Source organism: Madurella fahalii, assembly GCF_045866475.1.
Source record: "Madurella fahalii IFM 68171 DNA, scaffold_6, whole genome shotgun sequence".
Taxonomy (NCBI): domain Eukaryota; kingdom Fungi; phylum Ascomycota; class Sordariomycetes; order Sordariales; genus Madurella; species Madurella fahalii.
Window position 1 is genome coordinate 702,706 of NW_027263976.1, and position 27,976 is coordinate 730,681.

Below are 27,976 nucleotides of genomic sequence, written 5' to 3' on the forward strand. Positions count from 1 at the left end.
CCCTGGTTGGGTTGTTTGCATCTGGCACCCAGAACAGCCCATGGCTCATGGTTCTGTTCAGGAACCAAGGATGAACTGTCACATGCATTTGCGCCTTTCCTGGACGTGGCTGCGAAAGGCCCTTCTCCGATTCCAGGATCGGGTGCGCTACAAAGACTAGGCCGTTTGCACCCCGCCGCGTTTGTAGTGGCAAATTTGGGGCCTGGAGAATGTGACGGGACCATCTCCGCGGCGAACAAACGGCAATCCAGTTCCTTATTGAGGCAGAGGTAGATCAAAGTTCGTGCAGAAAGATAAAGCCAGGGAGTAAACGGCTCGGCGTCTCCGATGTTCCTCAAGCTCCTAGGCACGGCGAGCTGGCGTTTGACTCATCCCGGAGCGTAATTACCATCCTTTTCGGTGAGCTACATTACGGTGCGTTTTAAGGGATCGGCTTTGTCTCGGATCCTGGTTAACCTGTCAGGAGGGTCCCGGTTTCCTGGACCTGAAGTGGTTCGATACGGTACCTTTACCCTAATTTTTCTCGGTCACGCACCCCCAAGTCCTCCACGTCCACAGCAGGCATCAAACATGGCACAGCCAAAGAAGTTTGATGTTAACAAACTCAAGCTTGATTACAGCAGCTTTCTGTCCTACACGTGGAGGTCCGAGGTCGGGATCAAGGAGGCGAAGTTTAGGGATTATGTGTTTTTCTACTCGTCCGATGACGACGACCATCTGGACCTCGGCTACGTTGCCTTTCCCAAGGGGTTCCCAAAGAGCTTCCTCGACAAGATCCCGGAGGAGGGTCTGCTCACCTTGGACAACCTTGAGGGAGTCATTACCATCGAGCAAGTGACCGCCGCGGTCCGGAGCATCCCGGATGAGACGGTATACGTCAGACTTCCGCTCGAGTGGCCAGTTACGGTCGCTGGCGAACCGACCACTGCCGCAGGCCTATACCTAAAAGGAATCGATCTCTCTAAATGCGTCGATTTCCTGAATGGGATTGCCGCCGGGCACAACGGCACCATCAGCACACTTCGCGATGAAGTCCAAGTTTTACAGCTCATCTCGCAGCACCCGCCGCACCCGAACATCGTCAAGTACCACGGATGCCGCGTACGTAGGGGCTTCATCACGGCCATTGTGATGGACCGCGTCGACGGAGAGACGCTGTGGACATATGCGCGTGCGGGCGGCAAGGTTGACAAGGCGCCGTTCATGGCTGCTTTGCGGTCGGCCATTACCCATCTGCACTCGGTGGTTGGCGTTGCGCACAATGACCTGAACCCCAACAACATCATGGTCGGCAAGGATGGGATGCCTGTTCTCATCGACTTTGGGTCGGCACGGCAGCTGGGTGGGAAGATAGGATTCTCGGTGGGCACTCCCGGCTGGATGGAAGACCTGACATGTGCTCGTGACTACTACAGCTACTCTAAAGGTAAGTAACGTTCCCAGGGCATGAGCGCCCCCTTGTGGGCAGTTGCTCTTTCCAAGACGCGAATGCTATTCCCACCAAGGCAAACCAACTCGGACTGACACATTCCTTCCCCAGCGTCTCACGATCTAACCGCTCTGGATAAGATTTCCGATTGGTTAGACGACCCCGTCATCCCGTCTTTCGACAATCACCAGGCGTCCGCAGCACGATATGCAGAGAATGTGATGGCCGAGGAAGAGAGCTGAGCGGTGTCGAGCCGCTCGATTGTCTTCGGACGAGGTCGCGGGGGAAGGTTCGCGTGTTCGTTCTGTTTGTTTCCACCGCTCTCTCTCTCTCCCTCCCGAGACAGAGAGAGAAGGAGAGAGTGAGAGAGAGAGAGAGAGAGAGAGAGAGAGAGAGAGAGAGAGAGAGAGAGTGAGAGAGTATACACGTGTGTGTATTAGAGAAAACGATTTTCCTCGTCTGATTGCCGAGATGGCGTGACCATTGCTTCTGTCATCCGATCCATGAACTTTGCCAAGCTAGACTTCCTGAATGGTACAGCCCCGATCGCTGGACGTTTCCATGCCGGAGCTGCCGACGGCTCGAGCGGTGCCTAGTTGCAGGCATGGAATCGCCCTCACGTCACACCGTCAATAAATACTATTTCTGGATTAAGTACTGGTTCGCAAAGAGCGTCGTGGGAGCACGCTATCAACCCAGGTGAAGCGCAAAGCCAAGCGAGCGGATTAAGCAGTATTGAAGAGTACCTAAAAGAAGATAGGACTAAGTGGCCCGCGACGGCGGTGGCAGATAATGAAGTAAAGCACATGCACTATCAAAAGACTCGCCGCGCAATGGCAAGGCGGGCATTCTACCCCGTGAACAATCCAATTTCACCTTAGGCTTCTCCCCGCTGCCCTCTCCTTTCCGTGGCGCCCTTTGCTACCGCATCCAGGATCTTCTCAAAGCGGTAAACGTCGTTGAATCGCGACGTGTCCACACAGTCCACCTCCAAGGCATCCCTGCTGCGGTTTTCAAATCCCGTCCACCAATGAATTTCGATGGCCAGCCAAGCCAGGATGTCGTCGAGGGCATCCACGTGCTCTCTTAGCAGAGTACTCTTGGCCATGCACCTTCCCACAACTGTCTGCAACCGGAAACATGCTTTATGTCGCTTTATCAGAGAGTTGGTGCTACCCGTTGGGTCCTCTGATCCGTCCCGTTGTCCTGTGGTGTTGTCGTTTGGGGGTGATGACTGAACGCCGGCTCGGCCGTAATGTCCACGTCCGCCATGAATGCCGGGGTGGGATGATGCTAGCGATGCCGGCCCTAATTGTCGCGCTGCCTCCTCGATGGCCTTGCAATGGTGGCGGTTAAGTCCCAACTTCACATCCAAGTTGGCTTTCAATTCCGAAAAATCAGATTTCCATATGTCCCGACGGGCGGCGCCCCTCTCAAACAACTGTCGTAATTCCCCTGAGCGCTTGTCGAGCGTGCTCCTTGGTTCCTGCGAATCCAGCGGTACCACACGGTGCGGGAGCCCGCCCGCAACCGGCGCCGGATGACCTGCAAACGGGACTCAAAGACAGATTCCGGAGCCTGAGGCTTGATAGCTTCCGTGGCTGGGTATCTGCGGAGTTCGTACAGGAACCGCGCGAAAGCATTGAACTCGTTGTTCAGCTCCTTGTTGACGGTTGTCTGGAGATTCTTGGAGGTACGACGTAGAGTGGTCACGTACGGAGGGCCGTCTAGCTGGCTGTTGAGCGCCGCGCATTCGATTGCGATGTCGAAATTGAGCTGCAGCATCATGTTGGGAGTCGCCTCGACGGCGCACCTCTCCAGGAGATACTGCACCCCCTGAGCTGCCTCCTCAGTCATAACGACTAAGCTGTCCTGTACCGCCCACTGAATCGTCGGAGGGCTCCCAAGATCACCAAGCGGCGGCAGCTTGGGCAGGAAACGGTTATGGATCATGTGGTAGATCTTGATCGCGGGGACAAAAACCTGGTCGTCGGCTATGCCCACGATTATGCCACGCAGATCGCGAGCCGCCTCGCTTAGCCCGATTCCAAAAAGGTAGATTGAGAATTTTGTGCTGAACAGGAAGATAGAGGCTGGGATAATGAAGCAGCACGCGCACAGCAGGACGATACTGAAGGGTCCCGGTGCATCCGAGAAGAAGCGTAGGATCGGACTGGGGACATGGAGACTCTCCTCCACCATCTCTCTCAAGGCGCGGGCGATGCGACAAGCATTGTTGATGCATGTGAGCGCAGTGGCTGCGAAGCGGCCCCCGAGATGCTGCTCTTCGACCTGGCTAGGCTCCATTTGCGCTGCGAAGTCGTTTGAATCCATTGCTGGCTGAGATGCTGTGGCGGCGAGGAAGGTCGGCGGTAGATTCAAGTTCTGCTGCAAATAACTGACACCACGGAGAGCCTGAGGTGCCAGGGTTCGCAGATTTGTTTGCGGCTGGAAATGGAGACGACTGGCTTGCGAGGCCTCTATTTCTGGTGTCTGCCAGAAGGCGCCCGGATATTGCAGAATCTCCACCTGCTCCAAGCCTAGATCGCTCCATCAATTTGTTCCAGATTGGAATTCCGTGAGATTGTTGGTGATCCTGATGCTATCCATGCAGCTGGCCGGACACTCCGGTGGCTGAGAACACCGCTCAGGTGCTAGTCGTCTGTGCCGGTTGGCCAGTGTGTCTCGGATCTAGGCTCCGTAAAGACGGTGAAGTTGCCGCTTGTTCTGATCCCCATGGTAATTACTGTCCACTGCATCCAGCCGGCCAGTAACTGCTGCGGCCGTGAGACATTAATCTAAGGCAGTGCGTCCGTGGTGCCTTGGGATCCCATGCTTTCCCCAAATGCCTGTTCCTTTCGGATTGCAAGACGGAACCAACGGCGGTGCTCCAGACTCTGCTCCCTCACGGTCACATTCCACAGTAATAAATAGGTTTATACGTCCTGACCGGAACTTCCGAGTAACGCATCCACAGGGCCGCAGCGACCACTCAAACTCGATTTCTCCCTGAGTTTCGTATCCCAACACCAACGCAGAAACTCGGGCCAAGCTCTCCGCGCGTCACTCGTACGGGCAATGATTCTCTTCGCAATCGCAGCACACTTCTGGGTGGCACTTGGCCAGATGGGGTGGATTTTTCATGGCCCCCCGCCCCTTAGCGCATCCAACGACCCAAATGTGGCTAGAGTCTGCCAAACCATCAAGACGCTCTCAGCCATAGATCAGACTGTAGCAGACCGGCTTGTGAGACGCGCATATCATCCGGCAACAGAGGGATCGCGGTGAATGGTGCTCCCCTGGCCACCCCTTCCGCATGAAATGCTCGGGATCGACATCCTTGGGCCTCCGTTCTCCTCCATGCCACCGAACAACAACATTCCAGCATGGGAAGAGTCTTTGAGGATGGCCACAACGACCGCTCTCAAAGCCTGGATGCGGTCTGAAACGGCCGAGGACGAGGTCCGCGACGCAGTCATTGTGGCCTCTCTCTGCCTGTACCGCCCCCAGCTGCTAATTGCTTATCGAGAGATGTTCAAGAAACTAATGGGCGGCTGGTGGCGGTGGGGGCAAACCATCGCTCTGGACAGCGAGCAGCGGTGGAACGTCCTGGGTGAAATCTGCGGCTGGGACGGACATGGGGTTCCTGGGCTGCACGGTTCTGAGCTCTGATCGAGAGACAAGGTGGATCTGGCGTGTTGCAATTACTGCTGAGATGCAGGGTGTATGTATATTATTGACAGCTACGGTCCTACTCTGGCCAACCACACACGGTGCCACTCAATCTCTGCCGCCTGCGGGCGCTTGCTCACGAAACCTTAAGTCGCGGCCATGGCAGGAAATCTCGATTTGTGATAAAAGCGATACCTGAGCCGGAGACTCAAGCAAGCTTACTGGCTCAAAGCGTTTGCCACCCCAGAATGCGTCCGTGGGATATGTGCAAGAGCCTTTCAGCCGCCCCCTTTGAACGCGAGAAGACGATGGCCGGTTCCGGAATTGCCAACGACGAACAAAATTCAGACATCCGAGAGGTGCGGTCGCTTTATTCACCAACCCTATCCCTTTATTTAGTTTGGAGCGGTTCCAGGGACATGCAGGCAAACGCGGGCCACTTCAACTCCGATCATTAAACACTCCCCGGGCTCCCTAACCCCCTTCCCCTCCCCTCTCCCCTCCTCACATTTTTCGGGAGCCGCGTTTGCCTTCAGACCCGGATACCGCAGTCTTTCGTTTCTCCCAATGCTCTGATGAGTGCTAAGTTGGCATACACCAATCCGCCAATCCATCCAGCTCCGGCAATACAACCGTATTTGTTGGTACCTTTACTTACCAAGTTTTTCTTTGCCCCTTTAGAATCAGCAACCACAACCCCCCGCAACCTTTTTTCCGGTCTTCAGACCGCAGGAACAACGCACACAGGCACCAACAACCGACGTAGTTGGACACCAACGATGCTGCCTTCGCACCAGAAGCCAAGAGGGCATTCCAACTGCTCATCTGACCCTTCGAGCGCGGCGTCCATCGCACACGTCCCACAGCTATCGGAGCTCGACAGGCAGGAGATCGTTCCGTCGACGACCCAGCCGGAGTCCCAGCAATTTGGCAGCATTACCAGAAGCAAGGTGGCGAAGCTCAATGCTGGGGGGCTCGTGGGCATTGATACAGCAGCCGGGCAGGGGACCCAGGAGGCAGCGCACACGCCGAGACGCAGTTCCCGCTTAGCCGCGCAAAACCGCCGGACCTCGGTCGGGACCTGCGCCCCTGTCGCAAGATCGAGTCCCCGGGACGCGGGATTGCCAACGGCCGAAGTCTCGCTCGCTCCGAAACAGCAAGTTGCGGACGAGAATGAAAAACCGCAACCGCCGGGGGGGGCCGACGGCGGGGAGCCGCGGCGGAGGATACCCCAGATGATTTCGGCGTTCGCTGCGAGACTCAACTCGAAATTGCAGCCCCTCATCGTCCCTGCGCAGCGGGTATGGCATCAGATCGTTTCGCCCTTGGCGTTGAGGCTGTACTCGAGAACGATGCCAGTCATGCTCTCCGCGCCGCGGATGTCGCAACAGACCGTCCCAGCTCCGCGGTCGAACCGCTACAGGAGAGCCGTCATATTTGTCTTTCTCTCCGTCTACCTTTACCGGCTAACCCAACGCTGGCCGCTCCCCGACCCGCCGCCCCCCCCGCCGCAGCCCCCTGCCCGGATCAACGCCACCCTCTCGTTTTCCCCGGGCTGCCGAAGGGAGATCCTAAATTTACGTATAATGCCGGTGCTGGAAGACTGCAGGGCACCTGCTAGAATCTTGATGCATTTGCTCCTGTCACACAAGTTCTCGCCGACAAACGAACGGTCTTACCGGGCGTTGGAGGACGTGTACGAAGCCTGCTCCTACCTTGCCCGGGATTATAAGCGTGCCAGCTGCTACCTGGATATGTTAGTTGGTCACGCCAACTCCGAAGTGTCTCAGTTGAAGTCTTGTCGTCGGAAAGAGTTCGAAGAACATGTTTGGGGACCCTACGCAGAAGACGACGGGGATGGGAGCCAGTACGATGACCTAGAGCTAGTCGGAGACGTCAACCGCCACGAAGCCGTCGTCCTCAACCGCTCCGCCGCCCTATTCATTACCGATTTGTACTCGGAGCGCCTGCCTGAACTCGTCAACCTGAGGTTCTTGATGGGGACGTCGAAGATACAGGACCTGCGAGGGATTCTCCAGGAGATAAAGCATGACGCTGAAAAACTCGCGGAGCACGTCGAATACATTATCAGCTCACATTGGGTTGCGGCAGCCAGATCGGGAGTAGACCCGGACAATAATATCCTGCGCGCCGGACGGCCGGGATTGATGCGCCGCGCCGTCTTCTTGGCAACCCGCTTACCCTGGGAACATCGCTGCCTCCGCAGATCATCAGAGCCTCCTAAAGGCGATGACGACCTGGATATTCTCAGTGGGACCGACGCGGCCAACGCGGACAGCGAGATCCGGTACTTCGGCTACTCCAGGCGGGCAAAGTTCCACCCTATCTACCACGACATTCCCGTCTTGGGGCCCGTCCTTCGGATGTTTGAGGGCATTCTTCCGCCGACGTATGAGTACCACTACTACGCCAGCGCCTGGCGGTGCATCCTGGACATTCGCCGCATCGTCGAGACCGAGGTGCTGCCCCTAGTGCGGCAGACACAAGCCGACGCATCCGCGGCCCTCGCCCTGCTCGACACGGGCGTCGAGGCGGTGTGGGAGAAATTGCACGACCAGCTGGAGGAGCTCAGTGCCGGGCGGGGCTGGGAGTTCGTCGAGATTGTGCAGATCGGGAAGACGCCCGACGGACACTTGGTCGAGTCGTCGAAGGCGGCTGCGGTGCCGCTTGAGGGGCTGCGGAATGTCACCATGTGGAGGCGGATGTTCCTGCCGATGGGTCACGTCGGCCTTAATCTATTGGATGAGACGATTGAAAGATTGGCGTTGGGGGACCTTGACTAACAGAGGTGCGGCACGCTGCGGATAGCTTGACGACCAGAACATCTGTCGACCTCTCGGGGTGAGCGCAGCCCCCGTCATACTATGACACCAAGCTTTCCGATGATAACCGGAGAGCAAATCTACCGAGGGGGGGGGGGGGCGTTGCCGTTTCTGTGTTGTCCATAGACTCAGATAACCCTACACGTTCCAGTTTTCATGTCATTAATTTAGTCTTTGTCGCGGTATCCATCCCCTTCCCACGCTCGAACTTGCTAGAGAGCACAGAAGATGAATGGCCGGGGCGTAATTCGATGTCGCCACGGTGAAGGTTAAGCTGGTCGAGCCAAACCTTTTTCCAACCAACCTTTTCCCCATGGCAGCTTTTAACTCCGCTGCCGTTAAGTAAGGTACGTACGTGAGAGGCCGTCGGCCGGATATCAACATACGGAGAGAGAGCATGTTTTCTCACGCACCTACTCAGGTACTGAAATGGCGAGTCAATTGGTGCCTGTTACCCGTGTTCCTCAACGCTGGAACGAACGAACTGCTCTTCTAACGATTTTACAGCGGCAATGGGCTCGTCTTTATGCTCCCCCAGAGTCCCGGAAAAACCCATGAGCCATTGATGAAAGCCTGGAAGAAGCACGCAAAGACGAACCCCTTCGCACCGTAGCTCCGAAGCCCAGGTCAAATGTCGCCAGGCTCCGAGGACTCGCCGCCATTCTCTTCGGCGGCGCTCTCCGACTTGACCGTCTCCACCGGGTTCTTGGCCTCCTCCTCCTCGCCCTCTTCAATATCCTCATCGTCCGAAGGGATAACCACCAGCGACTCGCCGCCGCCGCCACCACGGGTCTTCTTGGCAGAGTGGGCAGCGGGCGCGACCTTGGCACGGCTGGCGGCCTTTGCGACGCGGGCGCGCTTCTTGACGGGCGACGTGGCGTCCTCCGCGTCCTCCGCATCCTGCGCGTGGCCGGCGCGGCCGGCGCGGGTGGCCCGGGCACGCTTCTTGGGGGCGGCGCGGCCGGCCTTCTCGCTGCCCTGAGCAGCAGCAGCCGCCGCCTCGTCATCGGACGGCTGGTCCTCTGCCTCGCCGTGCTTTTCGCGGGCCTCGGCGAGCTTCTTCTTGATGCCGGTCCACGTATTCATCACGGAGCGAGGGTTCGTCAGGCCGATGCGGGCCGCGACCTTCTGGTAGTCGATGGGGGTGCCCTGGGTGAATAGACGTCAGCTTGGCGGTTTGCATTGGACGAAGTAAAAGGTCCGGTTGAGATATTGGGGGTGTGGACGGAAGGTGTGGACGGAAGGAATTGCTTGGGATGTTCGTATCACTCCCAGGCTTAAGCTGGCACCGGATGATAGAAGCGTGTTACGTTGTTGGAAGCTTCTCTTACGGAGGGAAGCGGCTTGGCAAGGGAATGGAGTTTGGGAATGGTCCGACTCGGCTGCAAACTTACCAAAGGGAAATTCTTGATGGTGATGAGGCTATGGTATAGGACGTTCTGCTCCCGGGGGGTGAAGATGGAGAAGGCCTTATCGTCGCCGGCGGGAGCCGTCTCCGAAGTGTCGGATTTGGCGGGCATTGTGACGGTGTTCCTTGGATGTTCTGAGACCATACATTCAGTTAGCAGAGCTTTAAGCTATTGACGAGACAGACGCAATGGGATTAGGAACGCGCGATGCAGCGCGTCTACGATGGCTCGCGATGGCGGCTGGAAGCAAACAATGCTGTTGGCCACACCTCGGCAACCTCGCTTGACTTAAGCATCAATACTTTACCTTCTCAAACGATAGATGAACTCGGCGGAGAGATGAGGTCGATGGCGGAGATGAGAGTATCTTGACTGCGGAAGGTCGGAGACTCGAGGCACTCTTTGGCAGTCGGTCGAAAGCTCGATTGCCCTTCGGTGCCAGAAGCTCAGTGTTGGAAGGAAGATGGCGGAGAGTGGGAGAAGGGCGGAGCGGGTCTTTGTGCTTGCGGGGCGGGGAACGAATCACAGGGGCTGGCGTCGTGGGTCCTAGGAGGGAAGAAAACACGCGCGGGTGGTGTTTAAACAGAGTGAATGCGTTGTGTTTCTTCTCATTATACTTCTGGGGAGGAGTCCGGTGCAAAAGTCACGGTGGATGCGAAGCAATGGTGTATAGGTGCAGAGCAGAGCAGCAGATGGCGAGCTTTGCACATCATGACCCCGTGTTCTGCAGCTCTTAAGACCCAAGCAGATGAGAAAGAAAACACCGACCGACAATGATACAATCAGCGATTGCCCATAAGTCCAGATTCAAGTCCTGTGGAACTGCTTTATTATGTCCAATGCATTGCTTAGAGCCTGTGATGGCAATCGGGTTATAAGCTGCTCCATCATGCGCAAAGACCAGCGGAGGGGCAATGCGAATTAGCCCGCATCATTCGGCGGCACCGGCGCCGCGTGGGGCAAATAACGAACGGGAGGGGTCGGGATTTCGGCGCGGCGGGTCGGTGGGGCCGTGTCGGAGCGGGGCCGGAGTGGGCCGTAACCGGGGTTGGAAGTCGGCAGCGCCACGGCTTGCGAGAATTGCGTTCGTGCTCGTTAGTGCCCCAGTTCGGGCATGCCGCCGACATCCTTGCACCTGCTTTTCTCCATCTTTCACATCGCAGAACAATCCCAACGAAGTTTGTTGTGCTGCATTTGCTCTTGCATGTCTTTGTTCTTGATGCTTCGTAATTATTAGCATCAGGGCAATCAAACCCATATTTCCGGCAACTGGGTGAAACGGGATTCCATGATCTTGCAAGTCCTCCGGCACCTATACTGCAGCTGTCTTTATGTCGTGCAACCCCGGGTCGCCCAATCAATCGTTCCAGAGGGCGAGCCTGCGATCGCCCGATATTCCCCATGGCCCCTCAATATCTTCAACTACCGTCGGCTCGGGAGCCGTTTCCAGCTGCAGGTACCGCACCGGATAATCCAGACCAGATTGCGGCTCCGGATATTTGCTTGTTCGTTTGCATTGGACTTCACCCCCTGAGATCTTATTGGATGTGCCGCTTCGGGCCTTGTAAAATCTCCAGGATCCCCAAATTCTATAGTGTCCCCCATTTGAGAATACTCTCGGCGCTCCCCGCAGGCCGTGGTGCCTGGTTTTCGGGCGCGGGGACCATACATGAGTAAGGTACTTTATCTCTCCAAGGAACCCCTTTGCCTTGTGGGGAGAAAAAGGAACGGCGGAATAAAGAGGCGATGCGGCTTCGACCCACTGACAACACAACCAAGTGCTTACCGTCAGCGATATTTCGACTCCCACAATGGTGCCCACACTTGTAGCCTGGCTCTTCCTGAGCGCGCGCGCCCTCGTGTCTCCCACAGCCCGTCAAGCAAGCGAGAACGCAACGTGCACGCGCGACCAGCTCCGCACCAACACCGAGATCTACCTCGCCGCGCAAGCGGCCGGCAAGCCGGATGATCTCGTGGCCCTGAGCGGTGCCAACTTCACCTACACCGAGGACTTCCAGGTGCGCGATATCACGAAGGGCCACCTCATCACCCCAATCCGCCTGGACCACAACCGCAGCATCTTCGACACGACCCAGTGCGCCACCTACACGGAGCTGATCTCGGCCGACCCCGAGACGCCGCGCGTGATCGGCACGCAGATGCGCTTCGACCCCACGGGCAAGGAGCTGGTCAAGATGGAGACGCTGGTGACCATGCCGGGGGACTGGGCGTTCAACGCCACGCAGACGCTGGCCTACGCAGCGCGGGAGGATGGGTTGTGGTCCGAGATCCCCGAGGAGGACAGGGATTCGAGGGAGGTGATCCAGGCGGCCGGTGACGCGTACTTGGATTTGTTCAACAACGCCAGTGTCGTCGTGCCCTGGGGGACGCCGTGTAATCGGCTTGAAGGGGGTTGGTATACCGGGAACTTCACGGCCTCGGATAGCTGCAATGTCGGCGTGCCGAGCGGCGTGGCTATCACGCAGAGGCGCTACGTCATTGATGAGGTCTTGGGAACGGTGGATTGCTTTGTCGTGTTTGGGACGAGGCCCGACAGCCATGAATTCCGTGTGGAGAAGGGAAAGCTCCGGTTTGTGCATACTATGACCGTCATGAGGAACGTCACAGCGTGAGAGCCAGCGAACCGAGGAGGGTAGCTGTGTAAAGATAAGGTACTATGGGCAGCAGAGATGTATGTCATGACGTCTACTAAGACTTGCTGGCAGAGGACGTGACAATGTATCCTCGAAATAGGATGCAGGTACACGATAGAACCGTCTTTCACTCTACTCATTAGCTCTCACAGCCCTAAAACAGAGAGCAAGTGATGACCTACGCATCTGCCATCCGATCCCTTGTGCCAGGTGCAACCGCCAGCCATAACTCATCCTGAACCACACCCGGTGTGGACCTTTGTATAATCAGAGAGAGAAAATGCATACCATGAAGTAGACCCGAGTAAACATAGAGTACCGCGGCGGCCCAGCTTGTCCAGCCCATCCGTGAATTTCCCGCCCAAGAGCCCGGCTGAGATAGCCGAAACCCGCCGAGCACTTTTCATTAGAATACGAGGGATAGCGGCTTGCTTATCAAGAGACCGCTACGTCCTCTCGGATTTGTAGAGGTTCAAAAGAAATCGGCGTCGGCAGCCCAAGGCTGTGACGGGCTGATGGGAGATGTGGGTCGTTGAACGGCCGTGCGTTCGAGGGTTACATGGTTGGGCTTTTAAGGGAGTTGAGCATTCGGTTCTAGGACTATTTCTAATGGGTTGAGGCTGATGATCAGTTAATGATTCACATCGTATTATAGAGGGCTGACCAGGCCCCACGCCTTCTGTAGTACTGTCCAACTCCCGTAATTTTGTCCGCGCACAGGATAGACTTCAATTCGTAGAACTATTGAGAAGACGAAGCGGCTCTCCAGTAACAGCAATGTCATAGGGTGAAGGGGTTCAAGAAGGCTCTTTACCGGTCGGCGGTTAGTGCCAGAATCCATGGAGGTAATTTGGGGACACAACACCGTGGCTGTTATTTGAAAGACCCTTGGGTTAGAAACGGGATTCTCTTTATCTATTGACTTCATATCTACTCCTGACTTCCGTGCCTACTCAGAATTCCACAGGTTCCAATATTTGGGCGGTGGATCAATTTAGGCGGAGCTGCTATGGTGTCATATTGCGAGACTCTGACGAGCGCTGAGACGAGTGCAAGCGCCCAGAGCCCAGACGGAGCTAGTGATTATGCTGGTTGAACGTAATCTCTATTTGTGGCATCCAAGTGCATCCTCTTATCGGCCATTTCCACATTCCAGAGTGGAGTGTCATCGTCAACCGCGGGGCTGCACTTAGGGGTAGAGACCAACACCAACCAGTCACACAGCGCATCAAGATCGTCTCATACTAGCAAGAATCGCGACACCTATAGCATCCCGGTTACCTCGGTTTGGTCCCACTAACCCCACGTTCCCAGGTCTCATCATCGGGGTTAAGCATCATAATCCGTTTCAAACCCGGAGGTGGGGGGCACAAGCAGCGGGAAACGTCCACATTTGCAGTACCAAGCGACAGTACCATCTATTACGAGGCCCCGTCTGTTACTATTTGGGATGGTGTCTTCGCAGCTAGTGCTATGGTTAGCGGCCGACGGAACCCCTCCGTCCTCTATCTCGGAACTCCCATTAGGGTAAGTATCCTCCTATCACGCCATCTGTGCATCAATGCCAGAATGAAAACTTGTGTGCTTCCCGTGATAGGCGAAGCGTTGTGCGAATATAAGGGCCGCCAGCTACTTACCTTTGGGTGAGAGTTCTCACAAACCCGCTTCCTCTTCCGGATCATTGGGCTTCTTCCAGCTACAGTTATGCAAGCGGTAGCAGCTACTAGTAGTAGTACAATGGCGGGCTCTCCAGAATCAAACTTCACGCAGCTCAAGGGAGATAAAAAGCACCCAGCCATTGACGTCAAGGACAAGGCTGCATTTGAGTCAACCTCGACGAGCGAAGACTCCGGATCCGAGGAAGAATTCCACGACCTCAACAAGAACCCGTTCCTTGACCCCAACGTAGCAGCCCATTGGAAGCTTGTTTACGAGAAGGCCGGGTACGAATGCCGCCACGCGTTTGATCCCACCTTGACATGGACGGAAGAGGAAGAGAAGAAGGTTATCCGGAAGACGGACTGGAGGATATGCACTTGGGCGGTATGCGGCCAATACTGGACGGAAACTCGCGGAGCTGACCATGAGCCACCAGTGTATCATGTTCTTCGCACTCCAGGTCGACCGGGGCAACCTCTCACAAGCTCTATCGGATAACCTCCTTGATGATTTGGGGCTGAACACCAATGGTATTCCACGACTCGATCTCTCCATCGCCATACGGACCATTCCGAGCCGATGTGCTAACGAGACGTCACACATAGACTACAACTACGGAACTGTCGTGTTTTTGATTTGTTTCCTACTAGCTGAGTTGCCGTCGCAGCTGGTGTCCAAGAAGTTGGGTCCAGACCGCTGGATTCCTATCCAGATAGTGCTTTGGTCTGTCGTTGCCATCTCGCAATGCGCCATGACAGACCGCTCAGGTTTTCTCGCGACGCGCGCCTTGCTAGGGCTGCTCGAAGGCGGTTTTATCCCTGATATCGTTCTCTGGTTGTCCTATTTCTATACCTCGCGAGAGCTGCCCATCAGGCTAAGGTCCGTTCAGCGTCTTTATGGCTCGTTCCCTCGACTCCCTACGCTGACCTTGCACAACAGCTACTTCTGGACAACACTGTCATTGACGACGATTGTTACTTCCCTGCTCGCCTTTGCACTTCTTCATTTGCGCGGCGTCAACGGCTGGGCCGGCTGGCGATGGCTGTTTCTCGTTGAAGGTATAATAACATTGTTGATCGGACTGGCCTCGTTTTTCAACATGCCTGCCTCTGTTGTGCAGACGAAGACCTGGTTCAGGCCGAAGGGTTGGTTCAGCGACAGGGAGGTAGCCATTATGGTGAATCGCGTTTTACGAGACGATCCCTCAAAGGGCGACATGCACAACCGCGAGGCCATCACCCCTCGGCGACTCTGGGAAGTCCTTAAGGAATACGACCTCTGGCCCATGTACGCCATCGGCCTCATAGCGTTTATGCCGCAAGGCCCTGTGAATGCTTATATCACATTGACACTGAGATCGTTAGGGTTCAACCCGTTCACAACCAACCTGCTCACCATCCCTGCTGTTCGTACTCATTTCCTTGAGCGGTACTTCTTGCAATCTACTAACTGACCTAGACCGTCTTTCACATTATCACGCTCCTCCTCGTGACTAGGCTATCCGAGTACCTTAACGAGCGCAGCCTTGTCGCGATACTTCAACCCCTGTGGACGCTACCTTGCATTATCGCACTACGCTTCTGGCCCGGCGTGATTGATGACGCATGGGGGACATACGCCCTGATAACCGTTTTCCTGTCTTACCCCTATTGCCGTATGCTGCCCTTTCACCTCTTCCCCCCCTTCCCCTAACAACCTTGAGGCACCTCGAACCGCTAACACTACGCCACGCCCTAGACGCGATCAATGTAGCCTGGGTCTCCAAAAACGCCAACAACGTCGGCACCCGGACCGTTGCATCGGCCTTGTACAATGTGAGCGCTCTCCGCCCTTCTCTTCCTCTTGATTTCTAACGAACTCTCCTCCCTCCCTCCCTCCCTCACAAAACCTCACACCCTCCAAATTGCTTTCCGCCACACCATGACCATGAATTTACATACAGGTATCCTTCCGCACAACCACTAACGCAAAACCGCAACGGCAACCCAGATATCCGTCCAGCTAGGCCACGTGATCTACGCCTTCATCTACCAAGACCACGACAAGCCCTACTACCGCCAGGGCAACACCAACCTCGTCGCCATCAACATCCTCTCGGTCCTCCTCTTCCTCGCCACCAAGGCGTACTACGTGTGGCGGAACCGTCGGAAAGAGCAAGCGTGGCGGGCCATGGGCGAGGCGGAGCGGGTCGAGTATATCAAGAGCAGCAGGGTGGCGGGGTGCAAGAGGTTGGACTTTCGGTTTGCGCACTGAGACGCACCGGCTGGGATTGGAGGGGAGGCTGGTTCCGATGGTGGAAGCAGGGCGGGAGGTGCGGTGCGGTGCGGTGCGTGGGATTTGAAAGCTTGGATGGCGAGATGAGGCGTGCTTGGCCCATAGGAGTAGCTGGATAGGCCTGTGGCGGCCGAGTTAAGTACTAAGCGCTGGGATGGGGCTGGGGTGTTTAGAAAATGCCACGTAAAACCGTTCTGCGAATGCTAACAACTTGATAAGATGCACCGTCCAGGAGTCTGCTGTCGAAGGGTAATATCTCGAGTAAAGGTACATGCGCATCTGCCCTTCCGGGAACAAAAAGTGTGCTCCAGTAGCTTAGCCTGACCCTGAAGGGAAGCTCGCAGGGAACCAGAGGTGGCTACGAGGAATGCAGTGCAAGAATGAATGTGTTGAAATTGATGTGAAGTGAGAATGCGATCTAACAAGCCAAGTATCTGGAAACTGCCGTTGGCGTAAACCTGCGTCTCTTCGTTACGTTGAGCCACTGTAACGTTATAGCTCACCGATCCCACGTCCCAGAACAATATGCCCGCTCCTAGATGCCCGAATGCAAGTCCAACCGAACCACGCTATGCCCACAATCATTCACTTTGCCTCACTTTCCGCCGGTCCGAGCTTATCCCGCCTTCATTCAGGTCGAAACCTTAATCGCACCAGTGTTCCCTAAAAAAAACTTTATGCGTCAGGGCCGAATTCCTTGCGTGGCCTCTTAACACGCCTATCCCCGCAGGTGCCCACCGCTACGCCTGGTTGCTGTTGAACCGGAACGGCCAACTGTTGTCCATGTTGTCCCCATATTGTATCAACGGGATATGTCCCTAGCTGTTCCATCGGCGGGGAGCCGAACGCTGGCACTCTCGGGACCATATCGGGCAGCGATACCGGAGAGCGGTTCCCCCTGTTGAAAGGTTGCCCGGGGTATGTGGAGCTGCCAGAGTCCGCCCATTGCTCACCCAGGGTCGACTCTCGAGTGTCGGAGGTCCCGGACGACACATCTACCCACGGGCCAAACGCCATGTTCGGAACTAGGGGGCAAGGCGGCGTGCCGTTAGAGCCGCTCCACAAAGGGAAGCCGGCTGAGGGTAGCACATCCGCGGGGTTGGCAAGTAAGGTGTCCTCGCGGCCGGCATGTTTGCCATCCAAAGAGACAATATCGACCAAGCGTTCGATAACGCCTCCGACTTGAGCGGCATGGTTGTCCGGGCAGCTATTCTGGAGCGCAGGAGCATCGCGGAAGCATGCTGCGAGCGCCTGCAGTAATTCTCTGTCCTCGTCTCCTTCATCCCGGCTCTCCCGCTGACCACTTCCGACACCTTGCGGCGACGGCGTACTTCTACCGGCCGTGCTCATCCCCAAGATGTTTCGGGCAAGAATAAAGGGAGCAATGGTGGGGTAGGCTATGGCGAGTCGGTGAATTCCGATGCTGGGGTGCGGCCGTGGATCTTGCGAGCCGAGCGTGCACACTGGGCGTGGCGGCGTGTGCGGAGGCTGGCGCTCCGTAAACGAGACCTTGGTTGTAGGCGATGGTGGTGCACTGCTGGTGGGCTCCGCTACGAGGTCCGGCCTGTTTCCGCCCGCGAGGCTAAGGAGGGTCCTGATCCGGTCCGCCAATCCGTCGTTTGGCAGAGCGCCGCACGAGATCAGCAGCAAGAGAGAGCTGAGACGCGCATCATGCAGCTCTTGCGTATCGACAGCTCCGCTCATATCGCCTGCTTTCTGAGCCTCGATGACCCTGATGCGCGTGCCGAGAAAAGCAAGATTCAACGAGACCTCGTCGACGGTCAGGCGCACAGGCTTGGAGGGCACGCCATGTTTCCGCGACCACAACTCGAGACGCTGGGCAATCCTCGCTAGCAATGTGCGGGATTCCGAGACCGAGGTAAGTAGGCTCTGCGGTGCGAAGATCAGGCGATGGAGTTCGCCCTGCAGCGTCGCCAACTCGCACCAGGCCATCTTGTTCCTCTCATACGCACTGCTACTCGACTCTAAAGGAGACACGCAGGGTACGGCCTCACTCCGGGGTTCCTGGGCTGAGTTTAGACCAATGCTAGGCGTGGAAATCCAAGTCGGCGATCCCCTGAGGATGGCGCTGCAGCGGTCACGGATGTAGAGAGAGCGAAAGATCTTTTGACGCTCTCTGGCTTCTTCGAGGGATAGCGCCGATAAGCTGGACCTTTGCCCCGTCTGATAGAATCCCATCGCTTTGGCGAGCATACAAGCTTGGGCAAACAGAGCGTCGCCAAGCGTTTGGTTATGTGTTTGCTGAGCAAGGAGACTCTACGGCGGAAAAGGAGGTTGGCATCAGTGCTCGATCTTTAGCAGACACTGAGACGGACATACCAAAAGGGCTAGCGACTGCACGTTTACGACGCGGAGCGACATGAAAATGGTTGACTGGTAGGCGGCGACGCTCGTTGCGTGAAGGAGTGGTCGGGTAAATGTGTCTTGGTTGTTGAATCCGTGTTCTTCTCCGACGACGAGCAGAATTATGACGGTAAAGCATGCGGCCCAGGCCTCAGATGACGGGTCTGATGGGTCGTTGTACACCCGCTCGACTGCCTTCTCAAACAATGGTCGGACAAAAATGTCTGTGGCGTACTCATCACGACTGAAGAAGCTGTCCAGAACGAAGTTGAGGAGCTGGCGCGAAGGGAGTGGGATGGGTTGGCCTTTGACCTCGCAGCATCTCACAAAGCCTCGTTGAATGTCGTCTTCTGCATCGAGCCACATCTGGTTGGCGAGGCTGCTGGCAGGGCTATTGTGCCCAAAGCGCGTGGATAGTTGGAGCCCAAAATCACGGCAGAGTGCGAGCAGAGTCCACGGACCGTAGTATTTCTCGACAGAGCTACTGTTCCCACGGGTCAGAAGGCCGTCAGCGTGCGGGACAACATCGTGCTCAAGCTCGGAGACAGCGTAGTATGGGAACTTTTCGGCTAGCGGCTGGGCGGGAAGCGCATCTAAGGCCTTGAAGGTCCGAAATAACGCAGTCAGCGACGACAGCTCCTCTTGAACGAGGATTAATCGACTCTGGAGGTCATCGAAGCCTTCACATCTATCTTGGCGGTTAGCTCGTTCGTACAAGACGCTTGGGGTGGGGTGGTGACTCACAGTGCCTTGACGTGGTTGACCCGCCTTGTTGGCGACGTATAGATGCACTCGACGCGGTCGCGGGAGCAACTTCTGCAGCTGGGCCGTTCCTTACCGCAGCGAATTTTCCTGCTCCGACAGTTTGAACATGCGACGTCCTGCATCGTCGGTCCCGTAGCGAAGACTAAATTCCGGATCTTGCTGGCCGGTGGTACCCGTCGCGGACGTAGAGGGAGGGTGCCGGGGTTGGCGGGGCGTTGCGGCGGCCGGGAACCGAAAGGTAGCCAGCCCCAAACTCGAGTCTGCGTGTATGTGTAGGCGTAGGTGTATTTGGGTTGTGGCCCCAGGCGGTCTTGGGGCGTTGCACCGGGCCTCGCGTTTTAACATGGATTTATGAATCGAGCAGCTGAGGATGGTTGGCATGCCAGTGGATGTGAGAGGCACGGGCGCTGATAGGTTTCGGAGGTGCCTCCGTCATGCATGTCACCCGCTTCCAGAATCTCAGCCCTAACGGGCTTCTGCGGCATCCGCCCACCCAACACCAGGGATCAGTGACACCGACCCATCCGCTGGGAGCGTAAACAGGCTGTCGGTGGCTTCGGTTGGCTGTGCCGGTCGACGGGCCATCAAGGCGGCGCCAATCGAGTGAGTTGTACTGCCGGGGAAGACGCCATCAGATGCAGGTGCCGGGTCATTACCCGAGCGATTACAGAGGAGACCATGGGCCATTGACCATGGGCCACACCAGGGTTCCACCACAGGGTCGCTAGGCTTCGCTAGACAGCCGTGCCTGGATCGGTATTCTTCTTTGACCGATCTGTCGGGGAGTTTCCCGCGCCGCTTACATCGACGCGCGGAAGGGCAAGGAGCGCGGGGACTTAAACCTCGTAGCGTCGGAGGTCCAGATTGGTGGACCAGTCCAGACTGGTTGGCATCGCCGAATGCCAAGGTAGCAGCACCGCCTACCTCGGGAACCTCCCCCCCCCTTCCCCCCCCCTCCCTTTCTCCCCAAACCTCACCAAGGGGGATTGCTGGGAAACACCGACTCTTGGTTCCTCGTAAGACAGCCGGATCACGCTGTGGGGAAGCGGATGGTGAGAGACCATTCCCCCCTCCCCCGGGTTAATCTATCATTAAGGGCTGAACGACTACACACTGGAGAGGCAATCACTTTGTTAGGAGCACACAAAGCCCAGCAAAACCATGGAAGCGAACGAACGGCAGATGATGTTTAGGTGATGCAGGGAATGCCCTGCAGGGAATGCAGAAGGAGACGAGTGAACTAAGCAAGGTATGATTAAACTTTGCCGCTAATCCAACGGCGCGGGACTGTTGCCGCTTGTGGCTCAGGTCCTTGGCGGGAAAGCAGACGCGGGGCCGTTGGACCAATCCAACTCCCCGAAAAGCTTCGGCGACCTGCCGTGAAGGACTTTCAAGAACCCCTATCCAGCTGAAACTAACGCAACCCGACAGAAGGGGGAAGAGACATAAAAATACAATACAATAAAATATAATCAGTCAAAGAGGGTTGTTCGTAAGGCCGCAGTAATTCCCGCTCCCGCGGACACGAGCTCCTGGCCCGGTAGGGTATCCAAGTCGCCGAAATGCGCTCACGGGTCATGAGCTTCGCCCCTTGCCCGCAGCAGTGTATGGGCTGTATTTATGCTGTGGCTCGTGACCGCTCTTTGCTGGCGTTCTGGTAGCCTGTGAGCTGCCCAAAACAGGCCACCAACCTTATGGATGTCGCACAAGCTTCCTTGGTCTCCTTCCCATACCGACATATGAGGTTCCATACCGGCCTCCTATTCCGGCGGTGTTCGCCCTGCAACCCGCCGATCGTTGCACGAGTTCAGTGGCAGGGTGATACCCATCAAGCCCATCGAAAGGACACAGGAATTACCGGTCAATTCAGCCCAACTGAAAGCCGCTGCAAGGGGTGGAACTCGTTCGCCTACCTTAATTAACAGAACACCTGCAGGACTTATTCCATCCATGTCTGCGCCGCCACACAAGGCTGTGGGCCGCGCAAGCCCAAACTAGAAGCCGTCACGTTGCAGGGTAACACTCCAAGACTCCGCGATGGACGATCCAACTACCAGACCGTCGGGACGGCAAGCTGCAACACGTCTTAACGGGCGGCAGGCCGAAGCGTAGAGATCCGAGCAACGCGCCGCCCATGAAAAGCGATATCGGCTATGTATATTAGTAATCATGAATTCACTCACGGTTCTAGCCATCTCTTAAGCAACCCAAGCTCTCCGAACTCGTATCCTCGCTCTGGATTATGCTCCGGTGGTGTCCCCGGTCGAGTCATAGCTTTCACTTGTGAGTCATCACTTCGCAAACCAAAGGTCCTAGGCCATGTAATTAGACCGACCAGTTGCTCGAAGATGATGTACTCGTTCAACAAATACCACTGATCGCCATCGCCGCAGTGGGTTTTAAGTATTGATGGGGGACTCTAGCAGGGCCAAGGAGAGATGCTAGAGCCGCGTCCTGTGAGTCAAAATCGTCTACGGCGAGGTGGCCCATCGCTCGGGTTCGCATCATCGGTTCATGCGAAGAGAAAAGTTGCGCGTCAACATGAAACAGCCCGAGCTTCAAAGCAGATTTTAGATTCGCAGCCAAGCCTCTAGAAGTTTTGGTGTGCCGAGCTCTGAAAGTCCAGATTCATGAACGGCCGGCCGGCCCTACTGCAAACCGCCGTCATACTTCATCATCTGTTTATACAGCAAATAGCAGTAACAGTCCTAGCACAATAGCCTGTGCAAGTGAATAAGAATTTGGTTATGTATGGTCGAGTTCCTGGCATCATGTGCTCACTCCAACACAACCAGATATATTAGGCGTGGAACGACCAGAAATCAAGAAATTCAATTTCTCCACTAAACACGCGCCTCTAATCATAATGTCCCTCGTGCCCTCAACTGACAGAACTATCAAGCAATATGTGGCCACCAAGAAAGGGGGCCCCTTCCAGGTGGTTACCGCCCCGTATCCAGAGCCAGGTCCAGACAAGATCTGCATCCGCAACCGAGCTGTTGCGCTGAATCCCATTGATTGGAAAAGGCTCCACCACGGCGTGATGGTAGAAAGATGGCCCGAAATCCTAGGAATTGACACAGCCGGCGTGGTCGAGGCCGTCGGGAAGAACGTCACGGATTTCAAGCCTAGGGATGCCGTGATGAGCCTCGCCGGTTTTGGCGGCTACGCGGGCGCCTTTCAAGACGTGAAGACTGTCCCGGCGCATTTCGCAAGCAAAAAGCCAGAGAAATGGACCTTTGAAGAGGCTGCTTCCGTTCCGTTCGTCAACTTCCCCACCCCTCCGAACCATCCACCGTCGTCCCACTAACACCGGCGCCCTTCCCTTTCACCCACAGACTCGTCTACCTAACCGCCACCGCGGCTCTAACCAAAGGCCTCGGCCTCTCTCTACCCCACCTTCAGGTCCCCATACACCCCTTCGCCCTGCCCAACCTGTCCAACGACCCGGACATCCTCCAATACACCCTCAACTCCCCGCTGACTCCGACCACCGCCGACGCGGTTTCCCGGGCCCAAGAGCAGGCCATATCGCGCGGGCCCATCTCAAACTATCCATTTCCGGACTCAGACCGGGCGCCGCAGCCCACCACCCCATCCGCAGACGGCTCCAACGGCAACCACCGCCACCACCACCACCACAGCCGCCAGCCAACGACCTCGGCAGAGCCCAGGAAGCGAATCTCGTCGGTGCTGGTCCTAGGCGGCGCCTCGGACGTCGGCGCAGCCACGATCCAGCTCCTGCGCGGCGCGCTGCCCGAGTGCACGATCGTGTCGAGCAACTCGCCGCGGCACAACGGGCGGCTGACGGCGGAGCTCGGGGCGACGGCGTGCGTGGAGCGGAACGGCGGCGGCGGCGGCGGCGGCGGCTGCACGGGGAGCCACAACCGGTGTGTCGCGGAGCTGGTGGAGGCGGTCAGGGCTGCGTGCCGGGCTGCTGCTGCTGCTGCTGCTGCCGGGGCAGGAGCGGGAGCGGGGAGTACTAGCGGTGAGGGTGGCGGTGACGATGGCGTGGACGCGATTGTTGATGCGGTGGGTGTGGTGGAGGCTGCTGAGAGCGAGGAGGAGGGGCAGGGTAGGCTTCTGCTGGACTTGCTCGCCAAGGACGGGCCGAGGGTGTATGCCACTGTCGCGACGGCCGGGAGGCAGAAGATGGTGGATCTCCCCGAGGGCGTCAGGGAAACGGTGGTGTCTGGGAGAATGGCGTTCCTGGCGGGAGATCAGGGGGGCGGCGGGATGGAGGTGATGAAGCGGCTGGGGGCGCTGGTGGAAGAGGGGAGGTTTGCGTTGCCCGTTGAGGTAGAGGTTGTTGGAACGGGATTCGAGGCGATCAGTGAAGGGTTGGAAAAGTTGAGGCGGGAAGGGGTGAGCGGGGTTAAGCTAGTTGTACAGTTGTAGATAGGTATATAAGTTGGTCTTGGGTGTTCGAATCAAATCAGGTAAGAGCAGAGGTGAAGATACTGCGCGACGGCCCCGTAAGGAACAGAATGATACTCAAATTATCTCCAACGAGACTGAACGGATGTTAGGTATAAATAGACAGCCGCTCTTCACCGGGACTCATTGCGGCCCGCTTCTATCCAACCCGTCAAATGGGTCTAGGAAGAATTTGGAGCTCATGACGGCGCCTGATAAGAAGCATATGCAAATCTCGTCATAAACCAACGTTCACAGCAATAAGAGCCATCATCTGATGCGAATGCCCCGTTGTAACGGCAAAATGAACTAAACCGTCCTTGTCAAGAGTAGAATCAACCCCGTGATCTAAATATTCCGCACTGGACCTACATGGAATATAAATCATGGACATGTTCCTGGGCTGGTGCGTTCATATCAGAGGGGTCTCCCGGAGGAGCGCAGATCCTGTGCACATCATGATCCCATTGCCTACGAGACTGCAGTGCTAGTCCGTCACAGTTGAAACCAAGTAAGTCCATAGAGTCGCGCCGAGCACAGAAGGCTGTATATGGCTTCAAGATCCCTTTTTTTTATTTTTTTTTTTTTTTTTTCCCAGCACTTTGATTGAGTCTTTCCATTCTGTCACGCGCCCAAGCCACAGAATGGAGGTCCAGGTGCTGCAAATGGAGACGGTCAACTTGCCTACGAACCAGAACCAAAGGGGAAGGGGAAGAAAATGAAGATGCAAACTATCAAACATTGAAAACCTCTCATGTTCGCGTTGCCTAGTTCCTAGCATCACCGCCGTTAATTGCGCTTACGCTCAAAGAGGCCGATGGAAGGGCAAAACCTAACCTAACCGTGTTAAATGACATACTTATAACTAAACATACCGTAATACCCCTTGAATTACACAACTAGTCACTTTGGCGGAGTGGTTAACGCGCTGCCCTGCTAATTAACAGTTAGCATGTTAGGCAGTTCCTTCGGGAGCGTAGGTTCGAATCCTACAGGTGACGTCATTCTTCTTCCTTTTTTCTACAGTTGGTACCGTGCCTCTCTGATCACTATAATCAGTAACTCGCGTCCTCAAGAACCGTTTGCTCCAGTTGTGGTCGGAGCCGCGTCGTTCCAATATGAAAATGACAACATGCGTTGACCGAGCGGATTCTGGCTGCAAGGTAGGTCCCCATGACCGGATTGTATCGTTGTGCTAGGAGACGTTCTAAGGGTCTCGAAGTTAAACACTCCCAACTATTCGAGATTAAGCGCCCAACTCATTGACGCAGACAAGTGGTGTACACATTGCATCCATCAAGAGAGGGAACCGCGGTTCCACTGGTGCAAAACGAACAGATTACCATCATTAAAACAATACGGATTACAACTGCCACCCAGTATATACTTCAGTACCCCACCCAGCTAGCCGTTCATTAATCATATTTTACCCCCACGCGCCGCCCCTGGATTGACCTCGCGGGCTCACAAATCAAGGCAACACAGCGCTCAGCTCCAGCTTCCGGCTGCTCCGGCCGACAAACACCCTCTTCTCGTGCTCGCTCACCACCCAGTCCTGCCTGACCACGTCCCAGTTGCTCAGGTCTCTCCGCGTGAGCTTGCCCCGGAACTGCACCGTCTGGCCGGGCTCGGCGTGCAGCCGGTCAAAGTCGCGCAGCACCACCTTGGGGTCGTCCTCGCCGCCCAGCGAGACGTAGAGCTGCGGCACCTCGCTGCCCGCCCGCGCCCCCGTGTTGGTGATGTCGGCCGTGACCGTGTACAGCACGTCGTAGAGCTGGCGGTTGCCGCCGGGCGTGCTCTTGCCCGACGACCGGAGCAGCGGCTGCGCCGAGTCGTCGGTCGCGTGGGGCGGGAGGAACTCCTCGGCAGTCTGACCGTAGTGGGGGTCGTCCGAGGCCGCCCTGGCGTCCGTCGTGTTGAGGTACGGGTAAATGTACTGGTAGGTGTAGCGAAATTCGTCGCTCGGGAAGAGGTAGTCTTCGAGATCGGTCGAGTAGTTGCCAAAGGTCGGCGCGGGAGCCGTAGTGCCTGTCGTGGGTTGATACTCGCCGGCGTCGTGCCGCTGAACCTGGATGTTGCTGTACTCAAAGGTGGTGTAGCTCAGCCCGTGGCCAAACTCGTAGATGACCGAGGTGTTGGCCTTGTCAAAGTAGCGATAGTCGATGAAGACGCCCTCGGTGAAGTCCTGCTGCGGCGCGCCGTTGCCGTTGTTCGGCTCATAGAGAACATCGGCACCGTAGCCCTCGCGCGTCGCGCCCCATGTGAACGGAGTCCGGCCAGACGGGTTGACCTTACCGTACAATACGTCGGCAATGGAGTTGCCCGATTCCTGGCCGGGAAGGCCAGCCCACAGGATAGCCGTGATATTCGGGCTGTCATACCAGTCCGTGATCAGGACGGGGCCAGTAGAGTGGATGACCACGATCGTGTTGGAACACCAGCTCGAGACGTTCTTGACCAGACTATCACCGTCCCTCCAGAGCGTCAGGTTCTTGCGGTCCCCAATGTTGCCATCCACATTGATGTAGCCTTCACCGGAATCTGCATTGACAAAAACGATTGCCGTTACGTTGTCCTGCGACACGAGCGCCCTCGTTTGCGACGTGGCGTAGTTGGACAGGATGCTCTCGTATCGAGATCCGTCGCTGATGGCTCGGGCCTGGAGCGCAGCATCCGGGGTGACGAGATACGGGTAATTGGCCGTTCCGGACCCCCAGCCCATAGCAAGCGTGCCCTCGTTGCAACCGCGGTCGGCGCAGGCGTTGGGACCGCGAGGATTCGGACCGGCGTCCTCGCCAATAACGGCAAGGAACTTGGGCTTCTCCAGGGGCAGAGAGCCGGTGTTCTTGAGCAATACGGTTCCCTTGGCGGCGATTTCCCGGATGAGGTTTCCGTGGTCGCCCCGGACGTCGACATGAAAATTGATTTGCTGATGTCCTTCGTTTGCGACCCAGTGGATGGGTCCGTACGTATCCAGGGTCCAGAAGGAGAAGTTGATGGGATCGAAATCAATCGTCTTGCTGACCTTGAACAATGCAGCCATGATGCGCATGGCCATATCGTCGAGGCGATAAGCGGGTAAAGTGCCGTTGAGGACCGCGATGGTCAGGTTCGTTCCCCAGAAACTGCGGCCTGTGTTGAACTCTGTGTCTCCCGGCATAGACATATCGAGACCAGCCACAGCGCTCGCCACCCCAGTATGCTGCGCCTGCCAATCACTCAACACAAACCCCTGAAAGCCGAGTTCGTTCTTGAGGAGATCATTCATGAGCTTGGAGTTCTGGCAGCCGTATGAGTTGTTGACCTGCTGGTACGAGCACATCATGGAGCCGACTCCTGCACGGACCGCATCGGCGAAAGGCCAGAGGTAGAGTTCGTGCATCGTCTTGTCGTCAATGTTGGAAGACAAGGTCTCCGAGATGTTAAACCCGTATCCCTGGGACTCGCCCACCTGTCTGAAATGCTCTAGATCGTTGTTAACTTGTTGCCCTTGTGGACCACATTGGAGGAGGGGGCCGACGAACCTTGCTCATTCCCGATAAAGTGCTTCGCGCATGCGATTACTCCAGCGTCCTGGATGCCCTTGATCGACTCGGCCATGCCAATGCCCGTTAGAACGGGGTCAGGGGAGAAGCCTTCCCAGTTCCGACCACCAGCGGGCATCCGCCCAAGAGGGCCGGCTACGGGTCCAAGTAGCACGTTGACACCCTTGCCTCTTGCCTCGACGCCCATGGCATAGCCGCGCTTATATATCAATGCACGATCGAAAGTGGCAGCAGCGGTCTGGCCAGAAGGAAATGCCGAATTGAAGTCGGTACCGCGGATGCCCAAGGGCGAGTCATGCATGCACAAACTGCGAAGGCCCATGCGGGGAATTGCGCCCACCTGGCCGACGCATTGTTCTCCCTGCCAGCTATACCGCCGTCAGCGCGACCCAGACAACGAAGCAGACATGTCCTCCTGGAGCACCCACCCAACACCAGTGGTCAGGTTGACCTTTTCGAGAAGAGTAAGCTGCGAGACAAACTCCCTCGCCTGGGCGTACGCCTCCCTCCAGCCATCAGCGTCCGGGTCCATCCATGGCGATGGGTAAAACGGGTCCGAAGTCTCGAGAAACCTCTTTTCGAGCTGTCCGTGATAGTTAGCGATTGAGCCTCTGGTTGCAAAAACAAACTGCCATCCGAGTGCGCGCCTGAGCCGCATATTGGTCGCGGGCCCTGCAGCATCCAGTAACGCGGGGCAATTTGGGTAAAGCGATGGTGCAGCGGGTATAACGGTCGTGGACGCAACTTTTGTGGCGGGATCCGGGACGCTGGGAACGGGTAGAAACGAGGGCCACTAGGGTCCAAGCCTCTGACAAGTCCACTGCGACTCGGACAGCAAATAAACAAGTCGAAGGGCGAGAAAAGGTACCTTATTTGCGGATCTAAGTGCTCCCGCAGCAGCAAGGCTGCCGTTGGCCAGGGAGGCAAGCACGACAGCGGGCTTCAT

The 27,976-nt window shown here is 56.6% G+C and overlaps 11 protein-coding genes and 1 non-coding gene across 12 annotated transcripts; 7 read left to right on the top strand and 5 right to left on the bottom strand.

Annotated features, from left to right (window-relative positions):
• Positions 1 to 570: 570 nt before the first annotated feature.
• On the top strand, positions 571 to 1,671 carry MFIFM68171_10249 (uncharacterized protein; the record flags this gene model as incomplete). Its single annotated transcript, XM_071065668.1, has 2 exons — positions 571 to 1,426; positions 1,541 to 1,671. 2 exons carry the CDS (start codon positions 571 to 573, stop codon positions 1,669 to 1,671), a joined length of 987 nt encoding a protein of 328 aa, XP_070921769.1.
• Positions 1,672 to 2,306: 635 nt separating this feature from the next.
• MFIFM68171_10250 (uncharacterized protein) lies at positions 2,307 to 2,537 on the bottom strand (the record flags this gene model as incomplete). Its single annotated transcript, XM_071065669.1, has 1 exon — positions 2,307 to 2,537. The coding sequence occupies one exon, from the start codon at positions 2,535 to 2,537 to the stop codon at positions 2,307 to 2,309; it is 231 nt and encodes a 76-aa protein (XP_070921770.1).
• Positions 2,538 to 2,812: 275 nt separating this feature from the next.
• Positions 2,813 to 3,763, bottom strand: MFIFM68171_10251 (uncharacterized protein; the record flags this gene model as incomplete). Its single annotated transcript, XM_071065670.1, has 1 exon — positions 2,813 to 3,763. The coding sequence occupies one exon, from the start codon at positions 3,761 to 3,763 to the stop codon at positions 2,813 to 2,815; it is 951 nt and encodes a 316-aa protein (XP_070921771.1).
• Positions 3,764 to 4,750: 987 nt separating this feature from the next.
• On the top strand, positions 4,751 to 5,101 carry MFIFM68171_10252 (uncharacterized protein; the record flags this gene model as incomplete). The annotated part of the gene is made up of 1 exon (XM_071065671.1): positions 4,751 to 5,101. The coding sequence occupies one exon, from the start codon at positions 4,751 to 4,753 to the stop codon at positions 5,099 to 5,101; it is 351 nt and encodes a 116-aa protein (XP_070921772.1).
• Positions 5,102 to 5,880: 779 nt separating this feature from the next.
• On the top strand, positions 5,881 to 7,905 carry MFIFM68171_10253 (uncharacterized protein; the record flags this gene model as incomplete). Its single annotated transcript, XM_071065672.1, has 1 exon — positions 5,881 to 7,905. The coding sequence occupies one exon, from the start codon at positions 5,881 to 5,883 to the stop codon at positions 7,903 to 7,905; it is 2,025 nt and encodes a 674-aa protein (XP_070921773.1).
• A 666-nt stretch (positions 7,906 to 8,571) lies between these two features.
• MFIFM68171_10254 (uncharacterized protein) lies at positions 8,572 to 9,464 on the bottom strand (the record flags this gene model as incomplete). The annotated part of the gene is made up of 2 exons (XM_071065673.1): positions 8,572 to 9,093; positions 9,339 to 9,464. The coding sequence occupies 2 exons, from the start codon at positions 9,462 to 9,464 to the stop codon at positions 8,572 to 8,574; spliced, it is 648 nt and encodes a 215-aa protein (XP_070921774.1).
• Positions 9,465 to 11,164: 1,700 nt separating this feature from the next.
• MFIFM68171_10255 (Putative ATP-dependent dethiobiotin synthetase) lies at positions 11,165 to 11,986 on the top strand (the record flags this gene model as incomplete). The annotated part of the gene is made up of 1 exon (XM_071065674.1): positions 11,165 to 11,986. The coding sequence occupies one exon, from the start codon at positions 11,165 to 11,167 to the stop codon at positions 11,984 to 11,986; it is 822 nt and encodes a 273-aa protein (XP_070921775.1).
• Positions 11,987 to 13,744: 1,758 nt separating this feature from the next.
• On the top strand, positions 13,745 to 15,919 carry MFIFM68171_10256 (Allantoate permease; the record flags this gene model as incomplete). The annotated part of the gene is made up of 7 exons (XM_071065675.1): positions 13,745 to 14,050; positions 14,103 to 14,196; positions 14,272 to 14,545; positions 14,606 to 15,071; positions 15,125 to 15,320; positions 15,404 to 15,480; positions 15,656 to 15,919. 7 exons carry the CDS (start codon positions 13,745 to 13,747, stop codon positions 15,917 to 15,919), a joined length of 1,677 nt encoding a protein of 558 aa, XP_070921776.1.
• Positions 15,920 to 16,615: 696 nt separating this feature from the next.
• Positions 16,616 to 19,191, bottom strand: MFIFM68171_10257 (Thiamine repressible genes regulatory protein thi1; the record flags this gene model as incomplete). Its single annotated transcript, XM_071065676.1, has 3 exons — positions 16,616 to 18,217; positions 18,281 to 18,992; positions 19,049 to 19,191. 3 exons carry the CDS (start codon positions 19,189 to 19,191, stop codon positions 16,616 to 16,618), a joined length of 2,457 nt encoding a protein of 818 aa, XP_070921777.1.
• Positions 19,192 to 21,935: 2,744 nt separating this feature from the next.
• MFIFM68171_10258 (uncharacterized protein) lies at positions 21,936 to 23,467 on the top strand (the record flags this gene model as incomplete). The annotated part of the gene is made up of 2 exons (XM_071065677.1): positions 21,936 to 22,330; positions 22,408 to 23,467. 2 exons carry the CDS (start codon positions 21,936 to 21,938, stop codon positions 23,465 to 23,467), a joined length of 1,455 nt encoding a protein of 484 aa, XP_070921778.1.
• Positions 23,468 to 24,387: 920 nt separating this feature from the next.
• MFIFM68171_t162 lies at positions 24,388 to 24,486 on the top strand. The gene is given in 2 exon segments: positions 24,388 to 24,424; positions 24,443 to 24,486. It is a non-coding gene; the product is annotated as a tRNA-Ser (tRNA).
• A 470-nt stretch (positions 24,487 to 24,956) lies between these two features.
• BGL4_2 (beta-glucosidase) lies at positions 24,957 to 27,976 on the bottom strand (the record flags this gene model as incomplete). Its single annotated transcript, XM_071065678.1, has 4 exons — positions 24,957 to 26,950; positions 27,010 to 27,398; positions 27,459 to 27,613; positions 27,899 to 27,976. The coding sequence occupies 4 exons, from the start codon at positions 27,974 to 27,976 to the stop codon at positions 24,957 to 24,959; spliced, it is 2,616 nt and encodes an 871-aa protein (XP_070921779.1).